The 12696-nt window shown below is 34.9% G+C and overlaps 1 protein-coding gene across 1 annotated transcript in view; it reads left to right on the top strand.

Annotated features, from left to right (window-relative positions):
• The window catches only part of GABRG1 (gamma-aminobutyric acid type A receptor subunit gamma1), a 51291-nt gene extending 38957 nt beyond the window's left edge, over positions 1–12334 (top strand). Inside the window, exon 9 of the mRNA XM_036332843.1 lies at positions 6854–12334. Coding sequence (XP_036188736.1) covers positions 6854–7123 — 270 coding nt within the window. The 3' untranslated portion in view covers positions 7124–12334. The remainder of the gene's footprint in view (positions 1–6853) is intronic.
• The last annotated feature ends 362 nt before the right edge of the window (positions 12335–12696 follow it).

Raw genomic sequence — 12696 nt, 5'->3', positions numbered from 1 at the left:
ATAAGGAATAAAAATTAAATGAGGACACATATGTAATACCTTAATCAATGAAGAAAATAATAGATATAGCACATTAAAAAAATAAATGAGCCCTTTGAAGCACTATATTTCAAAGCCAGATAAAAGTTAAATTTGACCTATTATAATTGACTACCTGGGTACAAAACTTATTTTCTTTAGAGCTATCCATAAGAAAGTTCTATAGTCTTTACTTTCTGTGATTCATGAGCTCTTTCTTTTTTTTTTTTTTTTTTTTTAAATATATTTTATTGATTTTTTTACAGAGAGGAAGGGAGAGAGATAGAGAGCCAGAAACATCGATGAGAGAGAAACATCGATCAGCTGCCTCCTGCACACCCCCCACTGGGGATGTGCCCGCAACCCAGGTACATGCCCTTGACCGGAATCGAACTGGGGACCTTTCAGTCCGCAGGCCGACGCTCTATCCACTGAGCCAAACCGGTTTCGGCTCATGAGCTCTTTCAATAGTAAATGTCACTTTGAGTGAAAAACTGAGGTCAGTAATCAAATCTGACTCCCTGCCTGGTTCAGTCATATATTCTTGCTAATCAGGTAAATCAATATGAGTACACTTTTATTAAGACTAGGCACCTCTGCTTGCTATTTTCTCAAATATCCTATCTAAGAGCTTTGTGTATCTGATTTTCTTCTGTTTCAGTCACAGTAATCAAATGCATAACATAGAGTTCTCTCTCTCTCTCTCTCTCTCTCTCTCTCTCTCTCTCTCTCTCTCCCTCTCTATTTCTCTCTCATCTTTCTCTTTTTCTCTCTCTCCCCCTCTCCCCTTGTCGTCCTCTCTCCTCCCTCCTTCTTTCACCTTCCTTCCATCTCCCTACATTTCTTTTTATAAGCTCAAAATTCTGAGTAGTTTAAAATACAGTATTTTTCCTTTTTTTAACCTTAAATTACTATGACAATAGTCAGGCCAGGACCAAAAACTTTGACTAGAGTCAGTGAATGGTCAATAAGTCTGTTATTGAGCAAAACCAAAAATCCCCTTTGTTGATGTCTCTATGACAACTTAACTGAGGATCCCAGAATACCCCGATTTATTTTCATTAGAAACAGCTGATATTTTAACACAATAGATTTTTTGGCTTCAGTGAACCTTCTTAGAAAAACATAAATCAATTAGGATGCTTTCTACTTTACTAGCCATATGATATATCCTTCCTTCCTTCCTTCCTTCCTTCCTTCCTTCCTTCCTTCCTTCCTTCCTTCCTTCCTTCCTTCCTTCCTTCCTTCCTCTATCCTTTCTTCCTTAACTTCTTCTTTTCTCTTTTCAACATTCTTTCCTTTCTTCTTTAATTTTCATTGTGATTGTCAATGACATTTTGATTTGGTCCATGTTCCCATCCAATATATGTCATTATGTTTTTATTTCTACTCATTAAAAATATGATTTTTGTTTGTTTGAGTCAACATATATTTTCCAAAACAAAACAAAAACCAAAAAATGAAAAGTTAACTATGTTGGAACATGTAATAAACATTATTTATGAATCAGGTAAAGGTCACATTAATACAATAGTAGTAAACTAATCATTACTAACTGAAGAGTAGTTAATTTTGAAATTAGAGTACTCAACATATAGATGATTAGAAACCTCAGGAAACTATCTTATACTCACACCAGTGGCCTGGTATACCCATTAGAGGACAGAACTTATTAATAATCTCTCAATTTGATTAAAATGTAAAATGATAGAGATTTATTTCACCAGCCATGAACAAGACACTTTGGAGAGAAGAATGATAGAATGTGTTTTCTGCTTTCAGGATCTTCAAATCTAGTTGTAGAAAAGTACAGTAGACATGTAAATGCCAGATAACAAAGTGCAATACAAATAGCAGTCCAATGTAAAAGTCAAAAGTAAACAAAGATACTCCAAGGGAATTAGCAGTTAAGTGACTGGTTTCAAATACTTTTTCAGGCGCAGACTATTTCCTATGATGTGCATAAGTAAAACATATTTTTAAAGGATATGTTTTATTGAAATATCTTGATTTCATGCTCCAACACAGTGAAACACTAACTTAGCAAGTGTGTAGTGCTGAGATGAGGCTGTATGCAGCTCTTCTGGGGATGGGCATGTCAAATATTTAAGGCCATATTGTGGTCCTGTATATCATTTCCATTCTTCCTACCTAAAGTCAGTGTTGGTGGCCAAAACAACTCCCACACTCTGAAACTTTGTTGGACAGAACAAATCCCACATCCTGTTCCCATTTCCTGAGCCTTTTCTGAAGTGTGGCTTCCTTGAGTCAGCTTTATCCATTGGCATGTTTCCATCTGTTCTTTGCCTTTTATAAACTCATCACAAATTCTGACATGCTGATGGGCAGCTCAGCATCACCAAGACTCACCTTTATGTGTGTTTTTTTTTTAATATATTTTATTGATTTTTTTACAGAGAGGAAGGGAGAGAGATAGAAAGTCAGAAACATCGATGAGAGAGAAACATTGATCAGCTGCCTCCTGCACATCTCCCACTGGGGATGTGCCCGCAACCCAGGTACATGCCCTTGACCGGAATCGAACCTGGGACCCTTCAGTCCGCAAGCCGACGCTCTATCCACTGAGCCAAACCGGTTTCGGCACCTTTATGTGTTTTTAACACTGAAGTGCATTTTGTAAGTTTTGAAATTCTGACTGGTTTTGTGAGAGGAGAAAACATATGCTTAGGTTAGCATTTTCAAGTACAACTTTTTAAATAAAAAATTTAATAATAGTAATATCAGTCACTATTATATAATATCAATAACGTGACCTAATAATGTATTCTATTCATATTACTAATATTTGATAACATATAATTGATGATGTTAACATATGATGTAATAATTATATCATGTAAATACACACACATATAATTTGTACATAAATGTTTTATTTACTATTTAATAATATTTAATTGATAGAAGTATGTCTTGGTACTTAAAATATACTTTGTATATTTAACCAAGTTACTCATATATGTAATATAGTGTTTAATATACAACCAGATAATATGCATACGTAATAAGAAGAATGTAATCCATTTTTCAAAATGTTACATTCAGCTATATTCTTAGTGACTTTTAAAATAACAAAAAAGGTATGTTCTCAAAACTTTATCATTCAAAGTAAGAATAAATTTTATTTAATTTTGTCATTTCTTTTTTTTATCACTTAAACTCATTTATTTTTTCAATCCTTGCTATTTTGGGAGGGGGCAGAGGATATTTATTGAAGGGTTACAAGCTGGGTAATATAGTTGCACTTCAGATAAATAAGGTTTGGAATGTTTGTATTCTGATTAATCTTTCAGTAGTTTCTGGGTGACAGATCTGCCAATCAAAATATTCATTTTAATGGTATTGCATCAGCTCTTAACTATTTTTTCATCACTTATAATGTATATTTCTATTCACATTAATCAATCATTAAAGTGTGGTTTCTCTCAGTTTCTGAATTTTTGGTATTTTGGGGGGACAGCAGGAAACTAGAAAATTGCCAATAAATGTGTCACTGTCATAGGAGGTTTCCATAACTTTGACCACTAGAGATTAATCCATTTTGTAAGTGACTCACTTGCAATTTTTCTCTCTTTGTGCAGGTTAGTGTTTAATCATCCCTTTCATATACAATCGATATTTTCTGACAAACACACTATATTTCCATTTATGGCAGTTCTGAGGGATATATGAAATGTGTTTTATACCATATACCCTTGAAATTCCCAAATAACAAACTTGTATTTTAATCACTTTTCACTCTGATGAGCATTTAAACTACTTAAGTTTTAAGTGACAGGGAAATGAATACAGATGTTTCCGTTTTTTACATCATTTTAGTGCGCCACTAAAATTTAGGAGTCTTATAAAGTATCCACAAGTGTCAACTTGAAGAGATCTTTCATTAACATTTAATAAACGCTGTCTCTGCTTTTTATGATACATCTAAGCTGGTGGAGTCATGAATTTATTTGTGTTTAGGGCATTTCTCCTTATCTTCAGGCTGCACATTTTGTTTTTAATATGGATATTATGACTTGTCTGATGCATTTATCTTTTTAAAATATCACAAAATGTGATTATTTGCTTCTGTTTGCATACACTGAATTTTTATAATTTAGTGGTTTGGAGTCTATATTCCTCTTTAGAAATAAAATGGATTTAAATGTAAATCCACATTTTAAGAAGTTATAAGGTTTTGTTTTTCACTTTTAAAATATTCCCATACAATATTTATTTGTCATGGCTTTGTGATATATTTATTTTAAATTTAAGACTAAAAATATATGAACATTTTCATTAGAAGAATTTAGATAAGGTTAAAACAATTTTAATAATGTCAGCATTGTACTTGCTGTTTAGACAATAAAACCACTGATTATAATAAGCTGTAAAATCTCATCTTAAGATAAGCCTTAAATATGCAGAAGTTTTGAAGAATAAGTGTTACTAAAACTGAAATCTCCATTCATATTTTACTTGCCATTATATTCAAGGAGTTATTAATGTTTTTTTCTGGTAACCTTTTTTTTTTTTTTATAAGATCTGGTTTTTTATTGTTGGTTGTGTTAACATACTTTATAGCCAATTATGATATAATAGAGGCCCAGTGAATGAAATTTGTGCCCGGGTGCGGTCCCTAGGCCTGGCCAGCAATCGAAGTGCCAGTATCTGGGATGGAAGGGCAGGTCCCAGCTGACCTCTGGTCCCTGAGCAGCACCTGGACCCCTGGGCCTCCACATGCCCCTCTCTGCCTGAGTCAGGGTGCCTGAGTCCCCACACGGAGATGCGGTGAGCACGGCCAGATGCCGCGGGCCAGGGCGCAGCACGGGCCTCTAGGCCACCCAGCGATGCTGCAGGGAAGCCGGGCGATCAGCTCACTCTCTCCCGGCTGGCCTCGCAGACCAGCTCCTGCACGAACCCATGGGGACCCCAACTGGTCCCTGTGGCCCCAGTGGCTGCAGCCCAGCTCACCTAGAAGAGGTCACGCGGGTGTGGGGTGGGCCCCTCGTGGCACCCGGCATCTGAGCGCGGGGGCTTCCCTGCTGGGCAAACCCTGGTGTCCCAGGGGAGTGTGGCAGAGGGAGTGAGAGGGAGTTTGGCAGACACCCTGCATTCTCACCACACTTCCATCTCCATCACCTCTGCCCTAGTAGCCAGAGAGAGGCCAAAACCTCCCATCCAGGTGCCTCAGGAGGTTGGTTGCTGACACCCATCCCCAGCTGGCCATCACAGCCCAGGGCCTGGCCCCGATTGGGTGATCAGGGCCTGCTGGCTGTAGGGAGGGATCCAGGAGGTTGGCAGCAAGCCCCAAGATGGGAGCCGGCCCTCGGCACCCCTGGGAAAGTGGCCATGTCCACCAACACCACCCCCAGTTCCCTGTCCAAGCCTGGTGCCTGGCCCCAATTGGGTGATAGGGGCCTCCTGGTTGCTGGGAGGGACTGGAAGGTTTGCCACAGGCCCCATCTGGCAACCAGGGCCCGAAGGTCAGGGGAAGCTCCTGCATTGAGCATCTGCCCCCTGGTGGTCAGTGCACATCATAGGACCGGTGGTTCTGGTCCTGCTGGTTGTTCTGTTGTAATGGTTGCTTAGGCTTTTATATAGATGCTGTTCAGGAATCAATACAAGCAGTAACAATACCAACTTTAAGCGTTGCCTGTTGGCAGCTGAATGCTTGCTATGTTTCAAATGGTTTGCTTGGTGCTTTGTGTACATTATCTCATCTGATCACCAAATAGATCCATGTGTTGTCATTGTAACTTGTATAGCAGAAGGCGCAGAGGCATAAGAACAGTCACATTTCCTGTTCAAGGTCATACACAACTCTATTGGCAGAACTGGGATTTTTGCCGAAGCCGGTCTGACTCCAAAGTGATTGTTTTAATGTATCATAGTATCCTGGATTGCTTAATTTTTATATTTAAAAATATTTTCTTATTTAATTATTATTCAGAACCTGTTGTCATAAAAATTAATTTGACATGTATCCCAAATAATCCTGATAATAATAGTAAGATGGGCAAGATGAAGCCTGATCATTTTACATAAGTTATGAAATATACTCATCACAGCTATAAAAATAAAATTAGGTGCTAATATAATTTTAGCTTTGTGGATAGCTACATTGGTAAAATTAGACAAAGTTTGAACTCTTGAGTTTTTAACTCCTACCCATTCTTTCCCCAAAGTATGATGCCTTGAGCTTATCCACTACTACAACCCCCATTACATCATTTTTTAATTCACTCACAGTTTCTCAAAACTTGTTTATCAAAATGTCACCTTTGCTATTTTTCTCAATATTACTAAAATAAATAACTTGCATAATATAATATAATAGCAAGTAGACATTTATGGCATTGTAAATGTTTCAGAGTAAAATATCATAGAAATATAGTTTGTTTTAGAATACAGTTATGGTTAATATTTTAGTGGATCATCTTTCTGAAGGTATAGCATATATTTCATCTCTGAGAGTTTATGTGAAATCTTCGAGATGTAAAATAATATTAAGTTGTGTGCTACAAAGTAAATAATATAAAAACACACTAAAATTGAATACTTTTTCCTTTTTTATTTTTTAATAATATATCTATTTTTTATTGTTGACAGTATTACAGATGTCTCCCATTTCCCTCTCTTCCTTTACCCCCCATCCAAGGAACCCCTACCCACCCCCTGCAGGTCTTAACCACCCTACTGCCCGTGTCCATGGGCCCTCTTTGATTTTTCAAACCAAGATTATTTTCACTGAATTCTCTTAGAATTCGCCTTGCGGGGACAGATTGATCTTTTTTATAATGCTGTTCTCTTTCTCACTTATTATGTTACACAGATATCTCCTGGACTCCACCTTGGATCCACTCTGATTCCAATGAATAGCATTTCTCTGCCACAAGCAGAAGACGATCACGGGTACCAGTGTCTGGAGGGCAAAGACTGTGCCAGCTTCTTCTGCTGCTTTGAGGACTGCAGGACAGGGTCCTGGAGGAAGGGAAGGATCCACATCCGCATTGCCAAAATCGACTCTTATTCGCGAATATTTTTCCCAACAGCCTTTGCGCTGTTCAATCTGGTTTATTGGGTTGCCTATCTTTACTTATAAGTTCTACTTGCTAAGAAAAAGCATAAGAAATTTGACTAAATCCAATATAATCTATTGTACTTCAGTAACATGAAGTTTAAATGTAAAATTCAGAGAAACAATGACCAAAATGTGAATATTATTGTAATCATTTTAAGACTTTCATAGGTCGGTAAAGTAGCAATTTGCATATTAAGTTACTTAAATTTAGGTAACACAGATTACTTGTAAAATGCAATCTATTAAAATACTCATATATTTTTTACTTAAATTTTATTTATTTTACTTAAATCACATTAGGATTTTGGATTATGTTCCTGGATTCATATTTTAAAGACATAATAATTTTAATACATGATTTATTTAAATATGATCTATATATGAGTGAGCCTATTCTAATGCCTAATATTTATGGAGTAATTTTTCACCTAGAAAATATTGTTAATTGTTTTTTTCTTTCTTTTTATTTGTATGCCCTATTTGGAATAGAGGATTTTAAAAACATAAAGCCATGATTTCCTGGGATTTATTTTCAAGATGTTTAACTCCAAGGAAGAAATTAACTTATTTATAAACTCTTTATTAATTAAATAATAACATGCCAATTTTACATAGTTAAAAGGCCAATTTTTTATCTGTTTTAGTGAAGTCTATTTCCTGACAGTATTAACTAGAACTCTTGTTACATTTATTTTTTTTTACTTTAATTTATTGAGGTGACATTCGTTAATAAGATTATATATAATATTTTGATGATTTACAAACTAGGATGGACACCACCGAAGTCATCTTTTTAAAATACAAAGTAAAAAATATAAGATTGTTACATCTAACCATATTATGCTCTACTTTTTAGCATTTATGTAGTAAAAGGAGTTAACACTGAAATATTTCGCTCTCCCAAGACTGGAATTAAATGGAGAAAGAATTGATTTTTTTCTGTATGCTCTGCAAGTGTTACATTCCCTAAATTAACAAAAACACTGAGGAACTGTGCTTTGTGGTTAAAGAATTATTACCTAGCAAATTGAGTAACAGTTCAAACCGAGGGCATGGTCTTAAATATGAACTATTAACATTTTTCAGACTAGAAAAGTTCTGGAAACGCCGTTTTAGGAATTTGTCATATATTGCCTTTTCCATCTCCTAAATTTGGACCCTGTCAGTTTTACAACTTTGTTATAAATCTTTATAATATTCTCTTTTCTAGGAGATGGTAGCAGGCCCAAAAGTCAGGTTAAAGGTGGAATATGTTAGAGGCACCTCTAATGAGCATGAGTGTGGGGGGATCTAAATTACTAGACACAGGAGCAGAGAAAGTTTCATTCTAATGTAAAGCCTGTTGGTTAATAGCTTCCAAAACATGTCTTTTGTTAAGAGGGAGTTAACTTTAGGCTTTAATCTTTATTTTCTTGTAACTAGTTTGGCATATCAATTGTTTATTTAAAAACCTGTATTCATTCACGATCACCTAATTTTCTAGAAAATCTCCAGAGTGATCTTGGAGGTAAAAGTTAAGAATGGTTTCCATTGCCAAGAGCAACTATCAGGATGAAGTTTCTGATAAAGGCCTATCTTGTTAAGTGGATGAAGCTATCACCTGTACATTTGACATTCTAGTTTTTAATACAATAACTCCTTCACATGGTTAATGAATACATGAGTGAGGGTCAGTCATGTTATACTTACGTTTTTAGAGTATAGTTATTACAAATCTAAATGTATGTCATTGTGTGCTCCCCAGATATGTCTGAATTTTTACTATGCTTATAAACTTCTGGGGGGGAAAAAAAGCATAAATTGAACAATAATGCCCAATTATCCACCGACACTGCTTGTTTTGAATGGAGAGCCAAATTAAACTTTGGCCATGTAATATATCCATTTATGAGTTATTCATGCATTCATTTGTATAACATCCAGAATTTATAGATATTCTTAAGGTGAACATTAATTTAGAGTTAAATAAAAAAGTACCCATGAAGAATAAAACTCTTCATTCAAATGTATGATAGCCATTTCCATAATGCATTCTCCAAGGGAATGCAGTTTTTGGCTGCAACTTGCTCATTATCATGGTGGCAAAGTTAATTCTGGGATTTTCTTCAAGTCTGTCTGAGCATGATTATATTTTAAAATACTTAAACATGCTTAGTATAAGTAGCTTTGATTTTCTCATTGGTGTTCCATTAACCTGGTTTTGAATGTTGGCAATATTTACAAGTGGAAATAAAATTGATAAAAATAATAAAAGATGTTTTTCTATATCCCTTCATTGTACATACCATCAAAACAACCACTTTGTTTTTCAAGGCCAGTGGTACTTTGTGCAGTTTTATGTAAACACGTACATCAGAAAAAGAGGTATGCATATATTATTTCTAAAAGTGAGAATAAGAGGGCAAAAGTGCAGTTCAACTCCTTTTGCAAGAAATCAAGTAGAATGTATTTTCCAAGGGACTGCAGTGGAATTCCTATTCTTTTCTCTTTAAAATGTTTTGCCATTTGAGAAATAATTGTTTAAAAACACTCCTCTTTCTCCTGTGAGTTATGTTTTAATTTATTGGATTCTGGAATGTGTTTTCTAGCTACTTTAAATGTTTATAACACTAACTTAAAAAAATGGATACAGAGGATGAGAAGAATAATGAGCAGAAGGATCTAGAATAATTTGGGGAAAAGTTAATTCACATAGACCACCTTCTAAATAAGTGACCAAGATCTAGACATTCTGAGAAAGAATATTGTGACTGGTACACCTTTATTCTCTTGGATTTACAATTGCATGGTAAGATAAATTAGACTCACTTGAAATTAATTCCTAAAATACCAAATAGTTTCTGAAAAGAACAAACAAACAAACAAAAGTCACTTAAGATTATCTGGGAATTTACTAGAGAAACGGGCAAATCCCTTAGTAAATTCGTCTAAATACAAAGTTTTATTTTGAACAGGAATTCCACAATTTATTGGATTTATTTTAAGTTAAAGACATATTTTGTAGAGGAGTTTTTAAAATGGATGAACTCTAATTTAAAGCAAAGTAAATTTGTGTAAATAAATGAACAATCACCAGGTTTTCTTTTTTTCTTTAATGTGTTCCCATATTCTGACATCAATATGTACTCATAAAATATGCTATGTATTTGCTTAAGAGCAAGGCCACAATTGAGGGCAGCATGCTTGCCAACGATTTAGAATTTAAAAAAATGGTTGAGAGTACTTTCACATCAAAGAGCCCATAATTGTAAAATGTGAAATTACATTCCAAGTCAATATGTTACAACAAGATACATCTTGTATGTTGATTACATAGACTTAATAATCACATAACAAATGAATAAATACATCTAAAATTATTGAAGTTTTATAGCAGTGACTATTTTGACTCTTGCTAAGTTACCTGTAGCAAGATACCACACTTGTGATTATTTCATGGATCATAGTGTTAGAATTGAAGTGATACAATAGATGTTTAATGATTTAGCATTTCTCTCACCCAAAAGATTTTGAGAATAATTTTTGACCAAGCTATTTTTCTTTACATCATCAAATTTGTGTCACTCCTCAATGTCATACAACACAAAGTCCAGAAATATTGTATAATATTTCTATTGATCATCACTGTTTTTCACTGCTAGGAGGCCCTTGAGAAGCCACTTTAACGTCACAGAAACACTTACTAAGTCTCCATAAAAACAAAAGAATACAAAACAAAGCAAAATATCTTTCCAAATGGAGTTTCCAAACACTATTGACCACATTGCTCTAGAAATGTAAGGTCAGTTCAGTCGCTTTTGTGTTTGCATATTGAAAGTGACATAACCAAACTCAAATATTATGCACTTTTTATGTATAAGATACATAGATACAGTAGGGAATGCATAAAGATGAACTCTCAAGGAACATGTAATCAGATGATTATACAATTAAAGGAAGAGAACTTGGGGAACGTTTCTTGGAGGATATGTGTTTAGAGATGGGAGCTTGAGATTCAATATGTCAATAGGTGAAATTAACAGAACTCACACCTTCCGTTAAGTAAACAGCTTGGATAAAGAAACAGAAGCATGGGCTTAAATAAAAATTTTATTTTAAGGTTAAGATTTATTGGAGGTTAAGATTTATATGGAGATGATCAAAGATGACGCTAGGAAGAGGCCCATGGTAGAGAGGCAAGAATATGATCCTCAGGAGGTTGGGTAATACCAGACATTTGAAGAGTTCACAAAGATGCCTGAGCACCAAAGAGCCATCAGTGATACTGCAGAAGTTTCATCTTATCAGTGTGTGATGTTTGGAGTAAGAAAAGCCAGGTAGGGAGCTCCATATGCGGTAAGAGAGGATGAAGGTCAGTGCTCTGGTGATAGAAGTTCAATTGAGAAGGAGGAAAGATAGCCCCTGAATAAGAAAGTATAAGTGACATACATGAAGCTGTGATTAATACAGAACCTCCACTGAGTGGCATGGAGTTTCTGAGGGGAGAGGCGGTCCTGTATTGTACACATTTGTGTGTACTAGACACTGGACCACAGCAAGGAAATTCTGGATGTCCTACAATCTTTGCTGTTCCTTTGAACATTGTTAGTCAAATGCTTAATTTTTTTTCTACTGATGTTCGATTTTCCCACATTAGAGATAAAGAAAAAAATAATATCCTAAAATAAAAAATCATAAGGCAGTTCTGTCCAGGTTATTATTTCTTAAATAATGTTGCTTATTAAAGGGCTTTCTCTTAAAATAACTTTTTTTTTTCTTTCTAACTGAGGGGATAGGGTTGTATTTAGACAAAGAGAGGAAAGAAACAGAACAGTGAATAGAAATAGGCTGCTGTAGAACCAGACAAATCCAGGATTTGATTTCTGACTCTCAAACAACTCTTAAAATATTTGTCTCAAAATAAATAAATTTTTAGGACAATGAAATATATATTGAACCTTTGAGTCTGTGGATGGCTAAGAAGAACCTGCAATGCAGTTGAGAAGAAAGGGCTAATTAACAGATTTTAAGACATGGTTCACCTAAATGGATATATTTCGGGTCTTAATAAATCACTGTAACAACAGCTGTTTATGTTTGTTAAGTGTATATAGAGGCTTCATACAATAAAATTTTATGGCTTGTGATTGCAATGGCTATGTTGTCTGTTTCTGCCTCATTGTTCTAGGAGCATTTTGTGAATGTGACAAAGGTATCTATCTCAAATGTTCAAAGTGTTCTGTACTTTCATGATTATAAGTACAAAATAAACTCAGTAACTTGTTATGAAATAAAGGGTTATACTCTCTTAATGTGTTTTTTTTATAGTTTTATACAGATACATTCTTTTATTCATAGTATGTAATCATAATTTTAGCATTGAATTTTTGATCAATTATTTCACAATTTTCCAATTATGAAAATAAATTTAGAATTTGTCTTTGTTAGAGAGTTCTGAAAATAAATTGAACTATTAAAAGGTTATGTAAAGACAGTTGAGGTTATGAATGATTTTTCACTGCAAAGACTGGATTTCTGGATTGTTCTAACAACCTATGAGGATTTTATCCTAATTTGAACTGTCAGATACTCTTCCCCAGGTGAGTTGATGAGGG

This window comes from Myotis myotis, unplaced genomic scaffold (genome assembly GCF_014108235.1).
Source record: "Myotis myotis isolate mMyoMyo1 unplaced genomic scaffold, mMyoMyo1.p scaffold_m19_p_1, whole genome shotgun sequence".
In the NCBI taxonomy this organism is placed as follows: Eukaryota; Metazoa; Chordata; class Mammalia; order Chiroptera; family Vespertilionidae; genus Myotis; species Myotis myotis.
This window is presented reverse-complemented; position numbering and strand designations above follow the sequence as displayed.